Genomic DNA, 27,778 nt, shown 5'->3' on the forward strand with positions numbered 1-27,778 from the left:
TGACTACAGTATACTGTAGGCTACTCCCATATACTTTATATTTAACGGATTGTGTCCCTGTTTGTCCCAAATGGCACCCTATTCCCTATAGAGTGCAGTACTTTCATGTTAGAACATTATGTAGGGAATAGGGTGCCATTTGGGATACACTCGCTCTCTTGCACCCCCATTCACAGCTGAGGATTGACCGAGGAATTGAGTGTGTTATTCCAAGGAGAAGCTAGCCTCGTGATATTTTGGAATCGATTTTATTTATCGCAGTATTCTCTACACAGCAAAAGGTTACAATATATTCTCATAAATATTTCCAATACAATTCAAGTGTGTATATCATATCGATTTTTGGATGAAAATAAATGTATGTATTTAACTACAAAAATAAATAAGCTTTTCAATGTTTTACTAGATTTGTATGCATTCACTGAAAATTCAATTGACTATATCAAATAAATACAATTGATACAGCACAACTACAGTACTCTCCCTATCACTAACGATAACATGAGCATGGACTTAGGGCTCGATTCAATCTGTAGCGCTGAAGATCTGCATTGTAGCGTGGTTGAAATGTAAAGTTAATTTCCGATTGAGCTGACATATGCAGCGTTTACCGTGAATAGAGGGCGTCACGAAAGGGGAAACATTGCCTTTAAATGTGAATCAAGCTATAATGCTGATATTCTGCGCTACTGCAATCAGTATCAATCAATGCCTTAGATTCCATAATATGAGTGGAACCACACATTAGACCATTATCAATATATAGAGAAAGTATTATCCCAAATGGCAGCCTATTCCCTATATAGTGCACTACTTTTGAGCAAAGTCCTGGTCAAAAGTTGTGCAAWATAAAAGGAAAAGGGTGCCATTAGGGAAGCAATCAAAATAGGAAACTCAAAAACCAGCATATCAACACCACTACTACATTCCCATTCATTTGCATACGTCACACAAACAGGTAACACATTTCTTCTTCCACAGAATCACCACATCCACTTGATGAAACGGTATGAAACAATCCTGCACATAATCTCTACTACCTATACCTATGGAAATACCTCTAGAAATACTGTACTGTAAGCATATCAGTCAAAGGTTTAAAGCAAATCTGTTTATGTTTTGTATGGACTCATATACAGGTACAACAACAAGTAGACATTTTTTTATAGATTTTTAAGCTTTTTTAAGTGCACTTAACGTGCATTTCTAATACTTTTTTTCCTCATTGTGCATGCATAGGGAACTAGAGAGAGAAAGGAGGAGAGGGTGACTATGTGAGGTATAAAGTGAGAAGAAGTACATCTGATAAAATACTTGCCCTTGTCACCTGGTTCACATTCAAATGTCCAGCAAAATACATTATTAACACAAAACAACAATAACATGTAACAGCAACAATTAACATTTAAACACTCTTGACTTGGATATTTGTGATAGTAATGAAACATTTACAAGGACAAACTGACAGGTTTTGAACATGAGACCATCATCAAAAACATGCAGGGTTTTGATTGTTACAATAAGACACTTCTCTATTACACACAAAAGGACATTACTGTATTATATGTTCTAACACATTCTACATTCTACTGTGACCAAAATATTGCTGAGTACCAAAAATAGCTAAGATAATGAATAGATTTCATATGAATTGCATGTGCAAGCCTTGCTGCGTAAGCTATTTAATTATTGCACAGTATAGCCTTGAATGACTGTATTTTATTCTTAATGTTTCTACACTACTACTAGTATACTATAGAAACATACACATAATGATTCACGTTACATTATCACCACTTAGTGAGTAAAGCTCAGTTCATCCTACTGAACTGATGCAGTAGGTAACACAGACATTTTCATTACTCAAACTATTGCGTCACATATACACATATAGGACATGATAAATATGGTTCACAGCACAAATATACTGATACATAGCAACTGTTKCAACTGAATTAAGAATCATTGAAGTATTTTTTTTCTCAAGCAATGAGCTCCTGTATATCCGTCAACTGTTATTCTTCACATATCATTTATTTCATATAATTTCTTAACAAACGTAAGTAAAAAATATAGAACATTAAAGTGCCTGTCATCCTTTAGACTTTACCTGATAGAAATCCCTTTTTGCCATCGTCCTTATATTGACGATCTTATACCTAGTTTACTTCAATCCCATTAGATAAAATATGATTGTTTGCATGACAAATGTGAATAATGGTATATTCCGGTATATATTTAGGAGTTGTTTCAACAAAGCTGATGAATATATGTTGAGCGTACATACACTGAGATCATTTAGGAGCTAGTTCATTCATCCTCTCGGTGAAGAGGAGCTGTCCGTCACTACAGTGCTGAAATAGCAGGCATGGCTTTAGTTTCCTATTAGTAGACCAGATATCTCTGCTCTGTCTAGACTCCCACACAGTGTCAATGATGAATGAGAGTCTACAAGTATGTTTTTTTTCCATGTTTAAGTCTTTGTAGTCATTATAGCTAAATTATTAACTCTTAGTTTTATGTACATAGTTACATAGTTAAGGCTTCATATTTTCTGATTGAATTGAGAGAATAAGTCGTGAAACAAAAACCTGATTGCACAAACATGAAAATACACACAGGACAACTAGTTAACACTCCTTTTACGATATACCGGGATGCGTCGGAAGTTGAGTGTGACTCTGAAGCTGTCATAATATGGACACTGTAAAGCTACATTGGTATGAATTACTTCCCTGTTTTCTGAAGTATGCTTGGAAGCTTGCTGCCTGCTCCTTGGTTATTCTCACCCGCCTTCGAGGCAGCAGGAGCAGCGCTGCTCTGAGGCTTATTACTCTTCCTGCACAGATCCCTCATCTCTACGAGGCCCTCGTCCAGAGCCTTGATGAACACTGCCGAGGAGGTCTCGGTGCTACCGTGGAAGCTGGTCACGCTGAAGAGGAGGTGGTCTGACTGGGGGTTGTAGCAGCACCCGTACCCGTTAGGAACAACCGGGCCATAGCAGCAGAACATCTCCACTGTGGTTGGGACCTGAGGAAGATGTATACCAGTTAATACCCATCTACCAGTGGTTAATACCCATCTACCAGTGGTTAATACCCATCTACCAGTGGTTAATACCCATCTACCAGTGGTTAATAGCCATTCTACCAGTGGTTAATACCCATCTACCAGTGGTTAATACCCATCTACCAGTGGTTAATACCCATCTACCAGTGGTTAATACCAATCTACCAGTGGTTAATACCAATCTACCTGCCCCGTCATTCAGGGCAGGTGGGGCACCTTTTTGTTGTCTGTTTTGCATGTTATTTTGGCATTAATACGTGTCACATATCAGTTTGCAAACAATGTAAATAATCATTCAGTTAATAAAGCCGCATACAAGCATGGTCTCTTTTTTGCTTTCTTGTGTAAGACAGCTCCAAAATGCAGGTGTTTCAGCCTAGATCAGTGCTTTCTGTGGTGGAGGGGCACCCAGCGGACAACACAGAGTTTAGGGATTGGTAATGCCCATCCAAGAAAGCTCAAGATCATTGGATGCAGATAAAATGACGTTACATCTACCGTAGCTTTGATTGGACTGATCATGTCAATATCATACTTTCAAAATCTTAGCTGGCAAACTAGACAAGCAGTCATTATCATGAATCAAGTCGACAATCTACTGGCAAATCCTTTTCAGTCCTTGTCATTTGAAGAAAAATTATAGATAAAACGTATAGGTGCTCATCGGCTATTGGACATAAACATTAAAATTCAACAATGATGGGTTGGAAGGAATCAGGGGCTAACTGCAAGCATTGCAAAGCAGTCACTAGCCTGCTATTCAGTGGAGAGGGTATGTAGTCCAAGTCTGGGTTTAAGGGTCTCTTTTCCAAGCTTAAAAGGATAAACATTCACATGCAACACCATGGACCAGAAAAGGTTGAATACATTGGCCATGCTGTCAATCCAGCATGACTTCTGCCAMGTTCAAAACAACTGGAAACTTGGAACTGGGAAATCTCAGACTTCAGTGAATTCAAGACAATTGGGAACTTGGAAAAAAACGAGTTCCGACTGGGAAAATATGTTTTGAAYGGTCATCCAACTGGGAATTTCGAAGTCGGGAACTCGCGCCTCTTTCTAGAGCTCCAACCTGAAGATCACTGACATCATGATTCGACCATGTTCTTTTCGAGTTCCCATTTGTCTTGAAAGCACCATAAATCCAGAGAATGCCAGACTTTGATGACAAAGTTTGATGACAAAATTTGCCCACAACAAGGACCGCCGTGCCACCTTCCTGTTCAAGTGAGCACAGCAGGGGGGTACCGGTACGGAGTCAATGTGCGCGGGTACAGGTTAGTCGAGGTAGTTCGGGCAATTTGTACATGTAGATAGGGGTAAAGTGACTAGGCATAGATAATAAACAGCGAGTAGCAGCAGTGGCCCCCCCACTGCTGCTACTCGGGGGGGGGGGGGTCAATGCAAATAGTTTGGGTGGCCGTTTGATTAATTGTTCAGCAGTCTTATGGCTTGGGGGTAGAAGCTGTTAAGGATCCTTTTGGACCTATACTTGGGGCACCAGGACCGCTTGCCGTGCGGTAGCAGAGAGAACAGTCTATGACTTGAGTGACTGGAGTCTTTCAAAAATGTTGGGGCCTTCCTCTAACACCTAGTATAGAGGTCCTGGATGGCAGGAAGCTTGGCCCGAGTGATGTACTGGGCCATACACACTAACCTCTGTAGCACCTTACGGTCGGATGCCGAGCAGTTGCACTACCAGGAGGTGATACAACCGGTCAGGATGCTCTCGATGTTGCAGCTGTAGAAATWTTTGAGGATCTGGGGACCCATGCCAAATCTTTTCAGTCTCGAGTGGGAATAGGCGTTGTCATGCCCTCTTCACGACTGTCTTGGTGTGTTTGGACCATGATAGTTTGTTGGTGATATGGACACCAAGGAACTTGAAGCTCTCGACCCGCTCCACTACAGCCCCATCGATGTGAATGGGGGTGTGTTCGGCCCTGCTTTTCCTGTAGTCCACGATCAGCTCCTTTGTCTTGCTCACGTTGAGGTAGAGTTTGTTGTCCTTGCACCACACTGCCAGGTCTTTGACTTCTTCCCTATAGGCTCTCATCATTGTCGGTGATCAGGCCTACCACTGATGTGTCGTCAGCAAGCTTAATGATGGTGTTGGAGTCGTGCTTGGCCACGCAGTTGTGGGTGAACAGGGAGTACAGGAGGGGACTAAGCATGCACCCCTGAGGGGCCCCATGTTGAGGATCAGCGTGGCAGATGTGTTGTTGCCTTACTACCTGGGAGCGGCCCGCCAGGAAGTCCAGGATCTAGTTTCAGATGGAGGTGTTTAGTCTCAGGGTCCTTAACTTAGTGATGAGCTTTGTGGGCACTATGGTGTTGAACGCTGAGCTGTAGTCAATGAACAGCATTCTCACATAGATGTTTATTTTGTCCAGGTGGGAAAGGGCAGTGTGGAGTGCAATTTCGATTTTGTTATCTTTGTGGATCTGTTGGGGTGGTATGCAAATTGGAGTGGGTCTAGGATTTCCGGGATGATGGTGTTGATGGTGTTGTTTGAGCCAAGACCAGCCTTTCAAAGCACTTCATGGCTACAGACGTGAGTGCTACAGGGCGGTAGTCATTTAGGCAGGTTAGCTCCGCGTTCTTGGGCACAGGGACTATGGTGGTCTGCTTGAAACATGTAGGTATTACAGACTCTGTCAGGGAGAGGTTGAAAATGTCAGTGAAGACACTTGCTCTGAGTACACGTCCTGGTAGTCTGTCTGGCCCTGCGGCCTTGTGAATGTTGACCTGTTTAAAGGTCTTGCTCACATCGGCTACGGAGAGCGTGATCACACAGTCATCCGGGAACAGCTGGGGCTCTCATGCATGCTTCAGTTTTGCTTGCCTCGAAGCGAGAATAAAAGGCATTTAGCCCATCTGGTAAGCTCACGTCGCTGGGCAGCTTGCGGCTGGGTTTCCCTTTGTAGTTGGTAATAGTTTGCAAGCCCTGCCACATCCGACGAGCATCAGAGCAAGTGTAGTAGGATTCAATCTTAGTTCTGTATTAACACTTTGCCTGTTTGATGGTTCATCGGAGGGCATAGCGGGATTTCTTACAAGCGTCCAGATTAGTGTCCCGCTCCTTGAAAGTGGCAGCTCTAGCCTTTAGCTCAGGGTTAATATTGCTAAAATTGCCACTGCCATCTACTCAGGTATACTCAGGTATACTTTAACTAGGGATTTATAAGTAGTTATATMAACTGTTACTGATTACTTCATAGATGATTTATATATATATATGTAATGAATAGTTATAACACAATTGGTTGAAATAATGTTATTGTCATCTAGCTGCTTGTCAAATATTGAGATTAGAGGTATGCATGCATGATTTTGGATAAAAGCGTYTGCTAAATTGCACATATTATAGAGCATATATTATGGCTGCACTAGCAATAGCTACATAGCAAAGCGATGACTAGAGGGTATACCTGACTGGTGGAGAGAATGAACTGGTTACTGGCCACATAGGTTTCATCTGTGAAGATCTGCGGCCTCTCCATCTTGAGCTCTTGTGCGATCTCTCTGAGTCCGAGAAGGTGATTGTCTATTCCCAACCCTGTAATAGCCTGTGAAACACCAAGAACCCTTAGCGCTCCATGTATTTAAGCTAGTTAGGGCCCAATTCAATCAGATCTGTTTTAGCCAACATCTGCATAGCTTTTGGCGGTGTCTGAGGTGGAACTGCGTTAGAGCAGTCAAATCCACAAGTGGCTACCAGCATTATAACTAAAGCGGACATTGCCACTGGCAGCACAGAGTTGCATTAAGAGAAATCCCATGCAGCCTTGTTTACAAGTTCGAACACTGGAATGTGAGATGTAATCTACACCTCGATTAGGCCGATAGAAATCCTCATTATTTAGTTTAATGATTTTCAATTTGAGCGTCATTATTTCTATATAGGCTACACTCTCTCTTTCTGAACTTTTAATGCGAGTGGGGCRGGTGTGGCTTCGTGACAAGGATCACAAGAGCAGCTGATCTGATTTGACAGCTCCAAYGCCGTTCCACCGCCAACAACGGCAAAACATCGCCGGTTAATGCTTTATCTGATTGAATCTAGGCCTTGAATAAGATGTTTCTCTTTACCAAATGGACTTATGCAATGGACAGTTTATTCAAATATCTGCACTTACTGTGATTGTGTAATTTGTCTGGGCGTTAATTGCATCCCACAATCGTTTCATCTTTTCAGAATCCTGTAAAATTGAATACAAACAAGATCACAATAAATAATTACATTAAGTCTTATGAGCTAAATATGATTACTCCACTTTGAACATGTTATGAGAGGAGACAAGGAGTCATATGAGAGATTGTGCTTGAAATATGTAGAGGGATCAGCTGCTTTTGTGTGTGTGTGTGTGTGTGTGTGTGCGTGTGGCTGGAACAACGGACTCTCGACTCTGGTGGGAGGGAGGCGGTGGCACCAGTTAAGAGGACATGATGAACAGTATAATGGGAGTAGCCCAGTAATTGGGGGTCTAAGTAAGAAAAATGACTCACAGAGAGAGATGCCTTCTCGTCCGTCATGGCCTTCACAAAGGCCAGAGCCTCGGAGGTAGCTGAGCGGATGTTGTCCACCCGGCCCTCATGGAAACGACGGATAGATGCACTTTCATAAGTGGACACCAGCCTTCCATTGCATCTGAGAAATCAAAAAGAAAAAATATATAATTACTGTATATCAATGGAGACACTTCCATAAATTCACTTTATGTGTGACCAACGAAACAAAGTTCCTTGAGGTTTTTGTTGTTTTAAAATGACTATCATTACTTAGCAAACAATGTACCAAAAGTCTTAATTTGTCAAAACAACCAACCACATGTTATTTTAGATACATTTCATACAGGTGTACTGTACCTGTAGAATGCCAGTTGTAGAGCCACCTGTATGTATGCATCTGGGCTCATCTTCTGTTTCTTGATGAATTCTTTTCCATAGACCTCAAACTTGTGCACATCCATGTCCAGATCTCTAACCAGCCTGAGGAATAGAAAACAATGATGAATATGAAACAACGTTTGGATTCAAAATGCATTGGTTATTGTAGTGAGAGGGTAAGATTAAGGGTAGATTACTAGATGGCACGGCTATGCTGTGTGTGTGTGTGTGTGTGTGTGTGTGTGTGTGTGTCTTACCTCTGTAGTCTCTCAGCAGAGGCCTTCAGGAGGCTCTGGATGTGAGGTGTGGTCTTCCAGAGCAGTCTGGCAGGAGTAGGAAGCTCCGACACGCTGATGGCCCTCCCCATCTTGGAGGGACTTCCAGTCCTGTGGAGAGAGCACGTCACATGACTTCCTTAGAATCATGCATTATTATTTATAAATGTATTATTCATCAACAGCATGCTGCTTTATGACAGACCTCAAATAATAAAATTTGATTTGATTTGATTAATACATTAGCTGTAAATGTGAAAGATCTGATTTAAGATGTATAATGTAATAAACTGGCTGTTAACTATATTGCACAGAACCCACAATAGAACCTTGGGGGATACCAGTTGTTAACTCCACATAAATCTACCACCATACGGATGCATTCATGTTTTGTTCCTTTGCTTACATAAATTTCATCAGGTATTCAGTACATGCCACCAGAACGATGCCCTCGAAGGGTGAGTGCTCGCACACTGTTCCGCAGACTCCGTCCTCCCCTACAATAAACTGAAATAGAGGAGGGTTATACATCCTACATGGAACTGTCTACGCTTCTTTCTATTCCATTCCACGGGCCCAGGGCCTTTATTTATAAGCGCTGATCTAGGATCAGGTCAACCCCATCCATATTATCTTATTCTGTATTATCTTCTGTAAAAGGAAAAACTGGTCCTAGATCAGCACTCGGACTCTGAGACACTTCATGAATACGGGTTGTAGTGCCATTGGCATGGCCTTACCTGCATTGGCTTGTCATACCAACGGTTCGCCCCCATCTTCTCATGGCCTCCTCCATGGAGCATCAGCAGGGCTCGGCTGGTATCCCCAACCTCCATCCCACTGGGGTCGTCCAGACACAACACACACAGACACTTCTCAATCACAGCCAATGACTCTCTGTTTACTGAATCTAAGGGAGGGAGGGAGGAAGGGAGACAGACAGACTAGGTCAGTTTATGCAAATATATGTGTTTTCATAGTCTTGCCGTGATTTATTTYGAGTTATTACTATGAAGATATTATTACTTGATATCTGCGTTATTATTATAGTTATGATATAATGCAAACTGTAAGGTGTCTGAAGTGAAACCTTTGATGAGCACTTCTCTAGCCTGGGCCCATTCTGTTCTTCCATCAGACGTCAGCAGACCAAATGGAGGCTGTCTCTCCTCTGAGTTCTCCGCCATCTTCACTATCTTCTCCAACTGGGTTAAAATGTCCATTTCTTTCAGCTTTTTCTTATTTACCACTAGGTCCAACACAAAGAACTGAGAAGAGGAAAAACAAAAATGTTTGGATTAGGATTCATTTTATTGTACCGGAGGGGAAATTTGTCATGAACATTAAAAGGTGTTAGAATATTTACAGGTTAAAACATACATCTGATTTGATGTGCTTTATTATAGGACCTCAAAATAGATGAATCTAAAGTTCTGCTGTACATCGGTCCATACGGAAGCATGCTAACTAAAGTTCTGCTGTACATCGGTCCATACGGTAGCATGCTAACTAAAGTCCTGCTGTACATCGGTCCATACGGTAGCATGCTAACTAAAGTCCTGCTGTACATCGGTCCATACGGTAGCTGGCTAACTAAAGCCCTGCTGTACATCGGTCCATACGGTAGCTGGGCTAACTAAAGCCCTGCTGTACATCGGTCCATACGGTAGCTGGCTAACTAAAGCCCTGCTGTACATCGGTCCATACGGTAGCTGGCTAACTAAAGTCCTATGTGTCCTGGTCAAAAGTATTGCACTACRTAGGGAAAAGGGTGGCATTTGGGACGCAGCCTGATCAATTGTCCTTGTGACTCAAGGTGGCTCTCAGACAAAATGGCAGATTCAATCAGTAATTTAATTTAATATTCTGTTTCTCCACAGGGATGGCTTCTTAATATGTGCCACTGATTGATAGTTCCTGGAACCATCTCTAGGTACGGAAATACTCTCTTTTCCTCGACCTCCCTTTCATGCCTTTTCGTGTGGCGGGAATGAGATTCATTGTAAAAAGATAACTCTTGGCTTCCCGCCCTCATAGTCACGGTTACTTTGACGGTCTTCACATTGTTTGTTGTTTATGTTGACGTTGCTGACGTTTTCCCTTTATGAACTTTGAACCATGACATAAATGATATACATTGCCTTCGGAAAGTATTCAGACCCTTCTGCAAATATAAAATACCTTATTTACATAAGTATTCAGACCCTTTGCTATGAGACTTAAAATTGAGCTAAGGTGTATCCTGTTTCCATTGATAATCCTTGAGATGTGTCTACAACATGTTTGGAGTCCACCTGTGGTAAATTCAATTGATTGGACATGATTTGGAAAGGCACACAGCTGTCTATATAAGGTCCCACAGTTGACAGTGCATGTCAGAGCAAAAMCCAAGCCATGAAGTTGAAGGAATTGTCCGTAGAGCTCCGAGACAGGATTGTGTCGAGGCACAGATCTGGGGAAGGGTACCAGAAAATGTCTGCAGCATTGAAGGTCCCCAAGAACATGGTGGCCTCCATCATTCTTAAATGGAAGAAGTTTGGAACCACCAATGACTCTTCCTAGAGCTGGCCGCCCGGCCAAACTGAGCAATCAGGGGAGAAGGACCTTGGCAAGGGAGGTGACCAAGAACCCGATGGTCACTCCTGCAGAGCTCTAGAGTTCCTCTGTGGAGATGGGAGAACCTTCCAGAAGTACAACCATCTCTGCAGAATTCCACCAATCAGGACTTTATGGTAGAGCGGACGAAACCAAGATTGAACTCTTTGGACTGAATGCCAAGCGTCACGCCTGGAGGAAATCTGGTACCATCCCTACGGTGAAGCATGGTGGTGGCAACATCATGCTTTGGGGATGTTTACAGAGGCAGGGACTGGGAGACTAGTCAGAATCAAGGCAAAGATGAACGGAGCAAAGTACATGTAGATCCTTGATGAAAACCTGCTCCAGAGCGCTCAGGACCTCAGACTGGGGCGAAGGTTTACCTTCCAACAGGACAACGACCCGAAGCACACAGTCAAGACAATGCAGTAGTGGCTTCGGGACAAGTCTCTGAATGTCCTTGAGTGGCCCAGCAAGAACCAGGACTTGAACATCTCTGGAAAGACCTGAAAATAGCTGTGCAGCAACGCTCCCAATTCAACCTGACAGAGCTTGAGAGGATCTACAGAGAAGAATGGGAGAAACTCCCCAAATACAGGTGTGCCAAGCTTATAGTGTCATACCCAAGAAGACTCAATGCTGTAATCGCTGCCAAAGGTGCTTCAACAAAGTACTGAGTAAAGGGTATGTATGTTAATGTGATTATTTACTTTTTTTTAACAACCTGTTTTTATTTTGTCATTATGGCGTATTGTGTGTAGATTGAAGAGGATTAAAACAAATCTATTTTAGAATAAGTCTGTAATGTAACAAAATGGGGTCTGAATACCTTCTGGAGGCACTGTATGTGAGAATGCTATTCATTTACCACAGCTCAGCGTTCAACACTATAGTGCCATCCAAACTTATCACTAAGCTAAGACCTTGGGACTAAACACCTCCTTCTGCAACTGGACTTCCTGGCGGGYCGCCTCGAGGTGGTGAGGGTAGGCAACCACACATCCGCCACGCTGACACTCAACACGGGGGCTCCCCAGGGGTGCGTGTTTAGTACCTTCCTGTACTCCCTGTTCACCCATGACTGCATGGTCGCACACAACTCCAACACCCATCATGAAGTTTGCAGAAGACACAACGTGGTAGCACTCCCACATTCACATTGACAGAGCTGTAGTAGAGCGGGTCAAGAGCTTCAAGTTCCTCTGTGTCCACATCACTAAGGAGTTATACAGCTGCAGCATTGAAAGCATCTTGACTTCTGTATCACCGCTTGGTATGGCAACTGCTTGGCATCCGACCACAAGGCGCTACAGAAGGTAGTGCATACATCCCAGGACATCACTGGGGCCGAGCCCCCTACCATCCAGGATCTCTATACCAGGCGATGTCAAAGGAAGAACCTAAAAATTGTCAAAAACTCCAMCCACCCATAAGGATAGGAAAAAGGTGCCATTTGATACGCAATCTTAAGGCTCAATTCAATCCGTAGCGCTAAAGACCTGCGCTACAGCATAATATAAATTTAAAGGCAATGTTCCCCCGTTCGCTGAGACTGCATTCACGGTAAACGCTGCATACGTCGGCTCAATCGGAAATTACCTTTACATTTCAATCACGCCGCTATGGATTGAATCGAGCCCTTAGTCTCTCTCTGACCTGGTTCTTGCATGCCACGATGATGTGCTCCTGCTCAGTCGACCCAGGCTTGTGGATGACGAGGGTGTCCCTCTTGTGGCCGGGCAGACGGTATGTGTTGAAGAGACGGTAATACTGCTTCATACACAGAGGCGTCCCTGCCAGCTGGCCCCGAGCAAAGTCCACAGGCAACACCCGCCTGTCAGACCCCAAGGCCCAGGAGACACACAGACACAGAGACTCAGACAACCCTCAGCTGCTCTGGAGAGGACATTTATATTCTACATGGTATGTGTACTCTGTTTCTGTATAAATAAATACTTGTTTGTTTTATTTTCTAGATGAGGTCTGTATACTCTGTTTCTATGTGTTATTTATGTTTATGATAAATAGTCCACAAGCAACGCACGCCTGTCAGGCAGCAGGCCCAGGAAACACACAGAGACACAGAGGCATGGGACCTCAGACAACCTCAGCTGCTCTACAGGGCCGTTTTATTCACTTACATTCTAGATCCTTCAAACTCAACTCTGAACCTCGAAGCCAGTTCCACTGCATTTTTTAATTGTTCTCTTCTAATCAGGGACTGATTTAGACCTGGGACACCAGGTGTGTGCAATTAGTTATCAGGTAGAACAGAAAACCAGCAGGCTCTGGACCTCATAAGATAAGAGTTGAATACCCCTGTTCTAGATTGTCTGTATATTGTGTTTATAAATAAAAGTGTTATTTTCCTTCATATTCTAGAATATAGATTATCTTCATACTCTCCTTCTACGGTACAGAATAGAATAGAGTGGACAAACTGTATTTAAGGGCACTCACGTGTCAATACGTTCCTTGTACTCCAGAACTCCTGTGATGAGGTGAGCAGCAAATCTGAGAAGATGGAGAATAGAAAGACTGATTCAGCACACAACATCAATAAGACTGGCACAATACAAAGTGTACATGTAACAGTAGAGTCATTTAATTACTGGCATCCATTATTAAAATATACTCTTCTTATACAATTTACAACATACAATATACAATATATGCGCGATACTCTACAATATACTCTACACTATACTCACACATACTCTCAATATACTAAATACTATACTGTACCATATACTCCACCATATACTACCACACACTACTCCCAATATACCCACACTATACTCTACAATATACTCTACACTATACTCTACACCATACTCTACAATATACTAAATACTATACTGTACATATACTCCACATATCTCACACACTACTCACAATATACCCACACTATACTCCACACAATATCTCTACACTATACTTCAACTATATACCCCACACTATACTCCACACTATACTCTACACTATACTCAACTATATATCCCCACACTATACTCACACTATACTCTACACTATACTCACTATATACCCTACACTGATACTCCACAATATACTCTACAACTATATCACTATATACCACACTATACTCCACACTATACTCTACACTATACTCAACTTATATACCTGCACTATACTCCACAATTATACTATATGCCTATACTCCACATATACTCCACACAATACTACCACTATATCTCTGCCATGTACTCTACACTATATCTCTACACTATACTCTTCAATATACTAAATGCTATACTCTCCCATATATTCCACACACCACTCCACACTATACGCTACAATATACTCTACTGTATACTCTACACTATACTCTACAATATACTCTACTGTATACTCTACCATATAATCCATACACAATACTCTACACTATACTCTGCAATATACTATACACTATACTGTACACTATACACTATACATAGACCAAGGTAAAATATGTCGTTCTGTCCTGAACAAGGCAGTTAACCCACTGTTCCCAGGCCTTGATTGTAAATAAGAATTTGTTCTTAACTGACTTGCCTGGTTAAATAAATAATTAAAATATGTATTACTGAATTGTAACTATATAATTGTTCTGCATGTGGACATTTTATTCATCCATTTCCTAATTTAAATTCCACATATACTGATTGACAAACAGTTCCAGGCTGTTCCTTTAACATCTCCATCTGCTCATGATACTTCAAATGCACGCAAGACACACCAAACCCCTCCCCCTTTTCTTATTGGAGAGCTATAATTACATTTCTACTAGATTATTGGGCTATGCTGTGTGTGTGTGTGGCGCGCGCGTGTGTGTGTGTGTGTGTGTGTGGTGTGTGTGTGTGTGGTGTGTGTGTGTGTGTGTGTGTGTGTGTGTTGTGTGTGTGTGTGTGTGTGTGTGTGTGTGTGTGTGTGTGTGTGTGTGTGTGTGTGCGTGCGTGGCGTGTGCGTGTGCAGTGCGCGTGCGCACGTGTGTGTGTGTTACGGTGCGTACGTGTGTGTGTGTGTTTTCGTACGTGCGTGTGTGTGTATCGAGATAGGGAAAAAACACAACGCCACGTCAGCCCTGGTGTTTTCTGTCATTTGTCTCAGTGTTTATGTGTTCAAACCCCAGATCAATATACAAAGTGGGCTACACCACACACACACAAACATACACACACAGATACTTATTACCCCCCCCAACCACACATTCACCACCACACCCCTGTATGGAGGCTGAGGATGGGGAGGAGGAGGGCAGCCAGCTAAGCAGGCCACCAGTCTCAGCGGACTGCTTAGATCTTTCACTCCCAATCTAATAAGAGTCTCTGTCGGTCTATTAGCAGGCTGTTCTGGAGGTCCTGCTAGTTTTCACTTAGCTCACTATGAGCTGACAAAAGCTAATGTTGACTTACAGTACACAGTCTGCATCTGGATGGTCTTGTGTGTGTGTGTGTATGTGTGTGCTTGTGTTTGTGCATGTGTGTGTGTGTGTGTGTGTGTGTGTGTGTGTGTGTGTGTGTGTGTGTTTGTGTGTGTTTGTTTGTGTGTTGTCTGTCAGGCTGGCAGACCACAGCTCATTTAATAAGCAGCAGAGATGTAGAGAAGAGATGATGCAGACTGGCTACTGATACTCTCCACGTACTGCAGCTTGTAAATCTGGTTTAGTTTATGCCTGCTGAAAACATTGTTGTAATCTGGTTTGGTTTGTGCCTGTTGAAAACATTGTTGTAAATCTGGTTTGGTTTGTGCCTGTTGAAAACATTGTTGTAAATCTGGTTTGGTTTGTGCATGCTGAAAACATTGTTGTAAATCTGGTTTGGTTTGTGCCTGTTGAAAACATTGTTGTAAATCTGGTTTGGTTTATGCCTGTTGAAAACATTGTTGTAAATCTGGTTTGGTTTATGCCTGTTGAAAACATTGTTGTAAATCTCTCACCAAGTTGGTTTACAGTACAGGACAGGAAGCATAGTAGCCATGTATTGCATTGCACCAGCACCATTGTATATTGCAGTATAATACAATATTGTACTCTGTATATTGTATTTACCATTATATATTTGGATAGCTTCTAGTTGTGGAGGGATTCAGGATGAGAAAATGCAACAACAACAAAAATAATGAACTATCTAAATAAATAAGTACCTAGTTCAAACATTCAAAATCATCTCAATGTACATAGTCTCTTGTCAGAGTAGCTGATTTGGTTTTGGGTGCCGAGATTACTACAGTATGTACATTACTCCCTGTTGTCAAGTATAATTCAACTGGTTGTCAGTCAAACAGCACTAATCTTATTCACAATGAGGAAGTGAGTCTTTCACATACCTGAGTGAGTCTTTCACATACCTGAGGGAGTATTTCACATACCTGAGTGAGTCTTTGCGATCTTTAAAGTTTTGTTTTGGGAAGACCATGGCAGGATTGGAGTTGACTGGTAGGGCCAATCTCTGATTCAAATACATATCCTCTAGCCAGTAGTCATAAACCTGAGAGAGTGAGAGATAGAGATGGCGAGAGAGAGAGAGGGAGAGAGAGAGAACACAGGCACAAGGCCTCCACTTTGTCCATCCATGTTGACAAGGTGCCAAAAACTGCTCCTGCAGGTTTTTAAACTGTGGTTTTGTTGAACTGGCTTTAAACACAATACTGAAAACGTATTCTTAGAAGGGAATCTCATGGGCATCAGTGTGAGAAGCCATCAATATCATGAGTGCACTGGATATCATAGCAAGATGGAGGGGAGTAGAGGAGGTGAGAGGCTGCAGCAGGAGGAGTGGGAGTTTGATAGAGAACAGAGAGAAAGAGAGGACAAAAAGACTACAGGAGGAGAGGAGGAGAGAGGCTGCAGCAGGAGTGGGAGTTTGATAGATAACAGAGAGAAAGAGAGGACAAAAGGACTAGAGGAAAAGAGGAGAGAGGCTGCAGCAGGACGAGTGGGAGTTTGATAGATAACAGAGAGAAAGAGAGGACAAAAGAACTTGAGGAGGAGAGAGGCTGTGGCAGAGGAGTGGGAGTTTGATAGATAACAGAAAGCTACTTTAATTCAGGACTGACTGATCATCTAAGTGGCCAGTGATGGATCGGTCCTGCAGACACCAAGTGGCAGATCTGATAGATCTATGGCCACAGCTTTAGTTCTTTCCTCCTTCCGTTGCCAGCTGTTATTGATGGTCCAAGTGTATTGGGCCATTTATGGAGTTGATAGTGTCTTCAATCACAGTGTGGAGACTCTACAGTCTTTATGGACAGGTCTCCAATGGGTTATCAAAGGAGATTGTTTAGCTTTCCGTTATCGACACACTCCTGATATATCACACCTTTAGGTCGTGTTTACTTCTACTTGTGCTCTACAATGTTTCAACCTGAAGTGATGTCGAAGTATACTGTACACGCTTAGAAAAAAGTCTCCCAGTGTCTGGTGGAAAGCAGACTGAACCAGGTTTTCCTATAGGATTTTGCCTTTGCYTAGCTCCAGTCAGTTACTTTTTTTATCCTGAAAAAACTCCCCAGTCCATAACGAATACAAACATACCCATAACATGATGCAGCCACCACTTTGCTTGAAAATATGGAGAGTGGTACTTAGTAATGTGTTGTATTGGATTTGCCCCAAACATAACACTTTGTATTCAGGACAAAAATTKGATTTTTTTCAGTATTACTTTCATGCCTTGTTGCAAACATGATGCATGTTTTGGAATATTTTATTCTGTACAGCCTTCCTTCTTTTCACTCTGTCAGTTAGGTTAGTATTGTGGAGTAACTAAAATGTTRTTGATCCATCCTCAGTTTTCTCCTATCACAGCCATTAAACTCTGTAACTGTTTTAAAGTCACCATTGGCCTCATGGTAAAATCCCTGAGCGGTTTCCTTCCTCTTCGGCAACTGAGTTAGGAAGGACACCTGTCTCTTTGTAGTGACTGGGTGTATTGATACACTATCCAAAGTGTAATGAATAACTTCACCATGCTCAAAGGGATATTCAATGTCTGCTTATTTGTTTATTTGTTCTACTCATCTCTGCGAAGCATTGGAAAAGCTTCCTGGTCTTTGTGATTGAATCTATGTTTTAAATTCACTGCTCGACTGAGGGACATTACAGATAATTGTATATCTGGGGTACAGAGATGAGGTAGTCATTAAAAAATGATGTTAAACACTATTATTGTCCTGCAACTTCTTATGTGACTTGTTAAGCACATTTTTACTCCTGAACGTATTTAGGCTTGCAATAACAAAGGGGTTGAATACTTATTGACTCAAGACATTTCAAAATTTTCTTTTTTAATTCATTTGGAAACATTTGGAAAAACATAATTCAACTTTGACATTATGGGGTATTGTGTATAGGTTAGTGACATTAAATCTAAATGTAATCCATTTTAAATGCAGCCTGTAACATAACAAAATATGGAAAAAGTCAAGGGGTGTAAATACTTTCTGAAGGCACTGTACATGGAACCCAAAAGGATTCCATCTGGAACCAAAAGGGTTCTACCTGGAGCTAAAAGGGTTCTAATTGCAACAAAAAATATTCTAGATAGCACCATTTTTTCTAAGAGTGTAGAAGTATAAGGGTATACTACTTTGCATGCTTCACACATGTGGGAACTAAAAGGTAAACTGGCATCCCATCCCACACCAAATCGGACTTCTGTTTCAAAACAATAGAAACCTAACAAGGATCACACTCCCACAGTGGCTAACAGAATGTATTTGAATGTTTACATTTACTAGAGGGTCTTATCTGCCTCCCAAATGACACCTTATTCCCTATAGTGCACACTACCTTTGACCAGAGCCCTTGCACTATATAGGCAATAGGGTGCCATTTGGGACACAGTGCTTGTCTGAGTGATGGAGGGAGGGAGTTTACCCAGTTGTATGTCTTGTCACTCCTCTCCAGTAGTTTCTTCTGCAGCAGCTCTCCAGTGCCGCCTGGCTCTCCAAACTTCACCACGATGGCTTTAGTCTTCTGATATTGTTCCTCCTTCACCAGATGTTTCATACAGCTCAGGTACATGTCCAGAGTCTGTTTCAGGGGTGGGACAGGCACCTTGGGCAGGACCTAACATTGTGAGATCAATCAATCAGACCCTCTGTAATGGTTGGATTGGGATAAATATTGACTCAATGATGCTGCACCCAAAAGGACAAAATGTGTTCATCATTATAAGGAAGCTGTTTTCCTGCCTGTAGGCATGTATTCATTCGTCTGAGCATTAAAATACCAAATTTTCTTCCTGAAGTTTCTCTTTAAAGCTTGTATTCTTAGAACCTGAGTGAATTATTAATTCGAACTGCTTGAAGCCAAGTCGAGAATTAATTTTACAGCGCCCTGTGGGATACGAAAACGCTCCTTTTGATCGAAACAGCTATGGTTATTTTATATTGAATAAAATGCTAATGGAAAGTGCTGTATATGGAGTGGGAGTAAGTGTGTTGAGTGTTGACTAATTATTTGTCCCAATTTGGCATGATATGTTTGAATCAGTTCTGTCATTCTGGCCAGTGTAACTTGTGAGAATGGGTTACCTACACACTAAAATAAAAGGGTTCTATATAGTGCCAAATAAGGGTTAATATGGCTTGTAACCATAGTGAAACACTTTTTGGTGCTATATAGAACATTTATGGAGAATGGCTCTATAAATAATGTTTTCAATCTGAAATGTTCTTTGAAGAACAATACAGGGGTTTTAATTAGGGTTTAATAGCCATAATGCATTGTTAAACTTTCGCAAGACTTTATTACTGTTTTTATTGATGGGTTGAATAAAGTGTGCCAGCATTTAGTCAAACGTTCTCAATTGACACAAGGCCATATGTGAGTCTTTAACAAGACACAATCACTGGCCATAGGCATAAGTAACATGTTATAATAAAACTCAACACAACCGCTTATAATACAACACAACAGATTAAATAAACTGGAATGACACTCTCACTCACGGTTGCACAAAAAGAGCTGTGCGCAAACCACGCCTCAACATATTCTAATGAACCAACTGCCATACATGTTAATCCTCACTAAAAGAGGAAAGAACCCTTATCTGAACTGCAAATAACCATTGAAGGGCTCGAAGGGATTATTCGGGTCATTATGGTTCCACATAGAACCATCACCCTTCCCAAAGTCCTTTGAGGAACCCTTATTTTTAGTGTGTAAATCAAATGTGAAATAGGTATGACTGAATGGAGAGGTTGGTGATATTTTACCTTGGAATTAGCCCCAAGCGAATGGCCACTCTTGGGGGAGATCCATTAGAATCGTATCGTTCTGAATTCAATTTTGTTTAATTAATTGATCCCCAGTGGGCAATTGAAGTGTCACACCACGGGCTTGTGCTTCGTTCATATTCGCCTTAACCTAAACCAATGGTACTGTGTAAATTCTAGTAGCATATAGCTAAAGTGCTCTGGCAACAGAAACGTGAATTTTTGAGACGTTTGACTTCCCGGATTACTTCTCGGTATTCTTTACAATTCGCAGAATGTGTATATCTTCCAACAAAAAAAAGGCTCGATAAATTGTCTTTTACATGACAAAGGTTTAGACCGAGAACAATAATTTGGGCGCAAGTATCACGGCTTCCAAAGCTCTGTGTTGGATCATACATTTGCATTACATCAAATCTGAGAGTGTATTTTAATTTCCCAGTTTTGTTAATACCAGTGTAATAAAAGCCTTCCAGTTCTCTAGTGTCTGCCTCTAGCGGTCAGTACAAGGACACAGCGTTTCAGCATCCATGTTCTTTTCAGCCCCATGGGCAGCGCCTGTACCTGTTGCACTTGGAATAGCTTTCAAGCTTGTTGCTGCATACTTTTTCTATTGATAATCAGTGCGTTAGTTCTGCAAGACACTTATGAAAATCACTTCTCATTACAATTTGTTAAGAAATAGAACAAGTAAGAAGCCAATTTGTATCAATAAATGCATACTTGGGAAAACAATTAAGGCTACAAAAAGGACTGTGGTACATGTCAAGGTAAGAAACGAATTCCCTAAAATAGTGTCTCAGCAACGGTACTTTGTAAGTCACAAGCAACATTGTGATAAAACAGCAACAATGTAAACTGAGTGAAACAAGTAAAGCAAGCAGATTTTAGATTATGCTAATTACCACCAATAAATGACTATCGATTCAGTTATTGTTACTCACTTTTGCGACGACCTGAATAACATAGACCTACTACAAWTCACCTTATAATGTTGTCCGATAAAGCCTACATTTTCATAATATGCCCGTATAGATAAAGCAAAGATTTGTTTTCGAAATAGTTGATAGCAAGTTACAGCCAGACACAATCCTTATTAAACAATTCATTACCCTCAGTGTTTAAAAAAAATGGAATGTATCGATTTAGTGCATAAAGAATATTAGTATATCGATATAAATATAACCTAAGACTTTCATACATAGCTTTCCCTTCGGCCTTTCGGCGGCTCTCTCTCCAGGATAGGCATGTTGTTATCCAGTCAGGATCGGTCAGGAGGAATTCAAACTCACAAGAGTTGGTTGAAGTTCAGCCTTCTGCATGAAGCCGGTACATCCAAATCATTCAAAACAAAGGAAAAAAGCGATTACTTTAAAATAGGATTGCTACGTTATAACTGTCACTGTCGAGTTCGTATTATAAATTAGATTTAAAAACCAAAATCGTATCACCAGGTGTTGATATGGTATGCATTAGTGTTAAATATAATATATTATTCTATTCAGCATAGATAGATTATAGATACATAACTACAATCCCAATCTTTCCATAAGTATTAATCGAGGAGCTGTCTCCTTCCAAGTCATCCAAACTAACCACATCGTGCACCTGTTATTAACTTACTGAACTAGGCATATTTGTGAATAATGAGGATAAGAGAAAATATTTCCGCTTACCTGCGAAATGGATGCCTTCCTTCACTCCTCAAGAGGTCAAAAAGGTTTGCAACAAGATTAAATAGTGTCCCGCGTACGTGCATAGAACTAACATAACTAAATCCTTTGACGCGAACGAATGATCGTTCCCCCTTCTGTCTCACGCTTCATGATATTCACTCCTAGCTCACACTCATTGCAAGGCTTTGACTTTTAAAGCGCGCTTGCTTAGTAAAGATGCTCTAGGTGTTTGTCTGTCTCTACCTACCCGCAAGCAGCAAACTCCTCCCATCGAAATCTATTCGTGGAACATATTATTTGACAGCTTGGCTTGCTTCCCCTGCCCACCTCTGACAAAGTATGAAAATGATCTTGAGATAGTAGTAGCTACAAGCCGGGTTAGCCCGTATTACTTTATTGTTGAATTTAGAGTGTGTCGGGGGAAAGAAGGGGCTTTTCCTGAGTTTGAGAGCTGAAAATCAACGAAAAGCTTGACTACCTACACTTGGTTGTGGAGAGAACAATATCGTTAGAACCGTTCTCCTTGTGGGGCGTCTGCTGTGAGCTTTCACAGCGCGTGTCAACTTTCAGAACCACGGACAGCGCCAGCTAGTTGCACCATGACTTTACSCACCACCAAGTAGACGTTTACATGACGTTACAGGAACTAAATCATTCTTAAATAATAAGAATAAGGTTCGCATTTCTCTCTCTCTCGCTCTCTCTCTGCCCCTCTCACTCACACACCCATAAAACACGCACTCTCTCTCTCTGTCTCTCGTGCGTAAAGCTTTTGATGAATGATGTAATCTATAAACCCCACAGTGAAACGATCAGTTGGTTGAAGTATCATATTCGATACCCGTATTTCAAAAGGGCAAACTATTCGTTGATTATCTTTACAGTATGGGTTGAATAACAATCCACCCCTGTAACTGTAATTTTCTCTCAAATCTCTGACTACAAAGCGTTTACACCTAAATCAAAATTACGCACACAAATTGTAATGTTTGTAATATAGATTGTTAACTAATGTCTGTAACTAAACTGTTGTTTCAATCAGGATCCGACGGGGTCTTGTGTATTATCTTCATCGTCTTGTCTATTCTCTTCAATAATGTTGGGTGTAGGACAGCCAACATTAAGGATTTCTATCAACCAGTATATTTGGTAACATTGCTAGCTAGCTACCATTACGCACCTAATCAAACGCTCTTCGTTTGATTCAGAACTGAATAACAAGTAGGATTTAAAGATGATTTTATAATCTCACTATAAATAATTATGACACACACAAAACACGTTATATTTAAATACAATTTTATTATAACTATTATCGATATATTAACATATATGTGCTCAATTTAGGAAGTTGTTAATGAGCTATGACGGATAATCACTTCATTACGTTTTGACAATACACCGTTTCAACATACACGCATACATCACGCACACACTCAAATATGCATAGGCCCAAATACAATTGAATCATTTACTATGTAAATATCGACATATGTACAACACGCATTTGTTTATAATACACTACATTTTACGAAGAAAAACAAAAACATCACAAAAAGAAATTACAAAAATACAGAGGTCACAATTAGGCAACGTTTCGATATTAGATATGGAAAATAAAAACAAAACAAAACAAAAGCAAAATACAAATGATAGTCAATATGTCAACGAAATTAAGAAAGGAAATCAGTGGTTTCCAGTACTAAAAAGGAGTTGTTGTTTTTTGCACAAAAGCCTAGTTGATGCGTTGGCAGTTGGACGTGTATTTATAATATCAATATAATCTTGTACATACATTTATCTATTTACTTTTTTACAATACTCTGCAGTAGTAATGCACACATAGTCAACTGTATTTGATAGACCTCTCACAATAGTACTCCATTTAGACGACCATAAGAAACTATACATACAGAGAAGACCTGTTCAATTACGATKAAATTAAATACACTTTGGAAACGGGTCACACAAGTATGATTGGGTATTTCTATATTGCACATGAGTATATTACAGAGTGAAGTGACTGTCTACCCTCTTTTGGCAGGTCCATAAGTCCTAACTCTCGAACTCTCAGTGTATTCGGGGACGTTCTAAGTTGTACTCCATTCTAGCTGTAGTTCTATGTTGTGATACAGTATTCTAACTGTACTCTGGACCAAAGGATTCCTCTGAAGAGGCACGTGTTTGTGCTCTAAACGGGTCAAACCCTCCATTCTCATCCACCACCACAACAGGCAAACAGTTCCCTGCCGAACTATAACCCTTCTTCTTGCCTTTCCGCTCCTCCATCTTCATGGTATCATACAGACCCTCGGGTTCATCATCGTCCACCAACAGGTTATCTCTCTCGGAGTAGGACGGCTTCATTTGGCACACATTACGGAGCAGCAGAAGGGCCGGTGCGTACAGGACATTGACGAGGCCCATGCCCAGGTTGAGTTGGACAAACCCATAGTTGTGCACTATATTCCCCGCCACGATAGGACCCATGGCATACGCGACAGAATAGGAGATGTCAGCTAAAGCGTAAACGCTGCCGTACACGGACACATGACGCACGTCGACCAGAAAGGCAAGTGTTGGCAACAGGGCAGTGTCCACGAGAGCGATGCCGAAACATATGCCGCATAACGGGGCGATTAACTGGCCGAATGTTTTGCATGCTGGAACGGTGCACGAGCTGGCCCCGATAATGACCATGCCCAAGGCTCCATAGAACCACTGCAGGTTGGGGTACTTAGAAGCCAGTTTGACGGTCATGTAGACACCCAGAACATGTGGGAAGAAAGCAGGCAGCCAACATAATCCCATTTCCCACTTAGTTGAATGCATGGTGCTCTCCATCCAGTTGGCTATGGTGGGCTCCAGAAAGGCCAGGGGGATGTTACACACTGTTAGGGCACCTGCCACGACAGCTATGTAGGGGTCAACCATTAGTTTGTAGATGGGGGTACCCACCGGCATATTGTCTCTAGTCCTGTTCGAGAACGGCTTGATCACGGTCAAGAGCAGAATCCCGTCTATAAGGCAAACAACGGCGAGAACGATAAACGGTACTCTTTTACCGGCAAACTCGTACAGGATACCCCCGAAGGGAGGCGCTACCAGGCTCCCGAAAGAGATGAACGCCAGGGCGATACCAAGGGCTTTACTTCTCTCCGATTCTTCGGTGTATTTATCTGCTATCATGGCAATTCCTGAGGTGTCGGCGAAAGCTGAGCCCAGACCTTGCAAACTACGGGCAAAAAACAGCGTCGCGTAGTTCTCAGCGAAAGCAAATATGCATGTGGAAAAGAACATGACGGTTAATCCTATGAGGAGTGGAATGTCGTATCCAACGCGGTCTATGAAAGTTCCTGACAAAGGGTTCACCAAGAGCTGCAAGATAGCCTTCGACGCAAAAAGTACTCCTATTTGGACGTCTAAATTGTCCCTGTTGCTTTTAGCTTGGGCTGAGCTCATTGTGCTGTTGATTGAAGAATTAGGATGTATAACTACGTGGACGTGCTCTGCTTGCTCAAGCTCTAAATCAGCAAGGTAGTCGGGAATAATCGGGACTATAACCATATAGAGCATATTGTCTAGAAGAAGAGCCACGCAGACGATCACTAAAATGATCCGTCTTTGATGGTCGGGGGCTTTCATTGCGTTGCCAAACTGTTTCGTTCTTTCTCCCATCTCGGACAGTTTTACAGCGGCTGATTTGGCCAGCCCAGAGGACCCCCCTGTATCCATGATGATCTGCTATTATTGTTGTTGTCAATACAAAACAGCAGTTGTTGTTTTATTTTCCTCTGCTCTCTGCTGCTATTCTGATATCTCAGCAAGACAGATAATACTGTCCCTGTACATTTATGTAGCTGTTTTTTAGTTCACTTACGCGATGCGAAAGACAAAGGCGCAGCAGGCTTGGAACTTTTCTCCTTGTGATTTTCTGACAGCGCGCGAGGCTGCTGGCTTCTTCAGCGGTTGGTGGATTTCTCAGCCTCAACTTGTTCTTGTTTCACTCCCTCGCGCTCACATTCGGTGCTGTTTCATGGTCTCGAGAAGTGATGTGGTGAGATATTGTGCGCTTCTCTACACGGTGTAGGACTTCAACCGCTAATACTCCATGTCAAGTTTCTATGGAACGTTTGTATAAGTTGTTTATGGAACTTGGGACCCCGGATATCTTCGATTCCAATGCTCATGCCTCGAATCACCTGTAGCACGTTTGTGTTCCGTTTTGAGATCACGAATGGTTTCGTTGCCATTGGTACGCATTGATTCGCAGGTTTGTCGATATTTTGAGTTATTTTTTTCTCTCTCTTTCACCAACGGCTGTGACGCATCACCAGCTTACCCCCAAGTGGATCATTTTCCAGTTGCGTCCTTTATGCTAATTCAGAACATGGCAGTCCCTTAACCAATAAGAGTGAGCATCATCATGACGTCTCTAAGCCTACACGATCGCGGGAAAACCCTCCCAGCAAGGTACACTGATTGACATTCCAGATGTATTGGCCCAAGTTATTAGCCTATTATTGGAGTTTTAATTTATCACTGTTTTTTAYAAATCCCTAATCACGTCGCTGCTCTTGCGCGTTGCTCTGGGATGCTCGTGGCTGTGGCACTCGGATTCGCGCCATCCCAAACGTTCTTATATTCAGCACCACAGCGAAGTCGACAGCTCCTGTCCAGTGCACAGTCAGACAGGCCACGCATTTGGCCTTGTACAATGATCAAATCAGTAGCATACTGTATTTCTCTACACAGCCTTTGTCAAATTAATATTTAGTATAATCTAAAACGCACCCAATTTAAATGACTAGCCTACACTAGTTGCATGGGCTTCTTTTGACTCTCAGCTAAAATCGAAGTAATTTGAAACATTCCCGGAAGTGTTAGAATTCGCAGGTAAAACGGTTCCTGATCCCACGCCAGGTCAGTGTTACATGCACATAAAGCAAGCAATTATTTTTCTCTGCCATAGAGCAATGAGCTTGCATAGTAACTAAGTACTCCTGAAGAGGTTGACTATATACAAGACAATGGTGCCATCTAGTGGTCACTAAAACTACTACAGGCGTAGTATCGCTATTATTCAACTCCGACCCTACGAGGTTTGGAGCCTGCTGGTTTTCTGTTCTACCTGATAATGAATTGCACCCACCTGGTGTCCCAGGTCTAAATCAGTTCCCAATTAGAGGGCAACAATGAAAACACGTAGTGGTACTGGCTTCGAGGTCCAGAGTTGAGTTTGAGTGCTCTACCGGATGCAGCTGTGATTGTAGCAACCTCTTGGACACTGGTACCCGATTAGCTCTGGTCCAGGGCGTTATAGGAGACTCACGATGAACCAGAGCTGTGAGATACCATGTGCTGTAATTCCGAAATGGTTCACTCCATATGGATGAAAATACCCTCAAATTAAAGCATTTGTCAATGTCCCAATACTTTGAGCTCACTGCATTTATGCGTTTTTTAAATTTGAAAACAATGTATATTTCAAGAGGTCGATTTTAAAACAGACCTCATGCATTGGAAAGACCCAGGTCTGTGAACGAGCAGCTGACAGTGCTTCCAAATTCTTGGAAATCTTGCAAAAAGCCAAAAGCAGAGGAGACACACAAGTTTCCCCACAAGTCAGTTTAATTGATAGTTTAAATAATTAAAGGCTAAAGATATGCTGTATAAGTACATAGATAGGTGATGGATGTACTGTTACTGGGGGCAACCATAGTCAGAGCAACACAAGTTGGGGGGAGGGGGGGTGACCTTGACCTGTTCATCAACACAGGAGTTGGAAGAAGTTGATCTTAGGCACTGACCTAAAGTCATTTTCACATTTTACCTGAGCAGTAATGGAGGATTTTGTGAAGATACACTGGCCCCAGATCTGTTCCTAATGCCAACTTCTACCCAGTGCACTCAACCTCCCCCTCTGGAGTGTACAAAACATTAGGAACACCTGCTCTTTCCATGACAGACTCAACTGGATTCACCTTGTCAAAGCTTATTGATGCCACTTGTTAAAGCCACTTCAAATCAGTGTAGATGAAGGGGAGGAGA

The 27,778-nt window shown here is 41.9% G+C and overlaps 2 protein-coding genes across 2 annotated transcripts; both read right to left on the bottom strand.

Moving 5' to 3' along the window:
* Positions 1 to 232: 232 nt before the first annotated feature.
* Positions 233 to 22,302, bottom strand: chata (choline O-acetyltransferase a). Its single transcript, XM_024008700.3, has 15 exons — positions 21,728 to 22,302; positions 21,253 to 21,367; positions 18,709 to 18,900; positions 16,200 to 16,318; positions 13,293 to 13,346; positions 12,489 to 12,666; positions 9,325 to 9,502; positions 8,975 to 9,144; positions 8,641 to 8,741; positions 8,217 to 8,345; positions 7,939 to 8,061; positions 7,579 to 7,720; positions 7,209 to 7,271; positions 6,501 to 6,638; positions 233 to 3,030 (listed from the first exon to the last, which is right to left on the bottom strand). The coding sequence occupies exons 2-15, from the start codon at positions 21,298 to 21,300 to the stop codon at positions 2,728 to 2,730; spliced, it is 1,938 nt and encodes a 645-aa protein (XP_023864468.1). The 5' UTR covers positions 21,301 to 21,367; positions 21,728 to 22,302; the 3' UTR covers positions 233 to 2,727.
* Positions 22,303 to 23,015: 713 nt separating this feature from the next.
* On the bottom strand, positions 23,016 to 26,253 carry LOC111977329 (probable vesicular acetylcholine transporter-B). The gene has a single exon (XM_024006706.3). It carries the CDS (start codon positions 25,460 to 25,462, stop codon positions 23,867 to 23,869), a length of 1,596 nt encoding a protein of 531 aa, XP_023862474.1. The 5' UTR covers positions 25,463 to 26,253; the 3' UTR covers positions 23,016 to 23,866.
* Between the last annotated feature and the right edge of the window lie 1,525 nt (positions 26,254 to 27,778).

This window comes from Salvelinus sp. IW2-2015, linkage group LG18, assembly GCF_002910315.2.
Source record: "Salvelinus sp. IW2-2015 linkage group LG18, ASM291031v2, whole genome shotgun sequence".
NCBI lineage: Eukaryota > Metazoa > Chordata > Actinopteri > Salmoniformes > Salmonidae > Salvelinus > Salvelinus sp. IW2-2015.

Excerpts from the sequence above, each read along its gene's own strand:
- chata (XM_024008700.3), bottom strand. The coding sequence starts at position 21,300 with ATGCCTATCCTGGAGAGAGAGCCGCCGAAAGGCCGAAGGGAAAGCTAT. Across the intron at positions 9,503-12,488 it reads TCGTGGCATGCAAGAACCAG|TTCTTTGTGTTGGACCTAGT; the intron begins GTCAGAGAGAGA and ends TCCTCTTCTCAG. Across the intron at positions 3,031-6,500 it reads TCATTCTCTCCACCAGTCAG|GTCCCAACCACAGTGGAGAT; the intron begins GTATACCCTCTA and ends CATCTTCCTCAG.
- LOC111977329 (XM_024006706.3), bottom strand. The coding sequence starts at position 25,462 with ATGGATACAGGGGGGTCCTCTGGGCTGGCCAAATCAGCCGCTGTAAAA.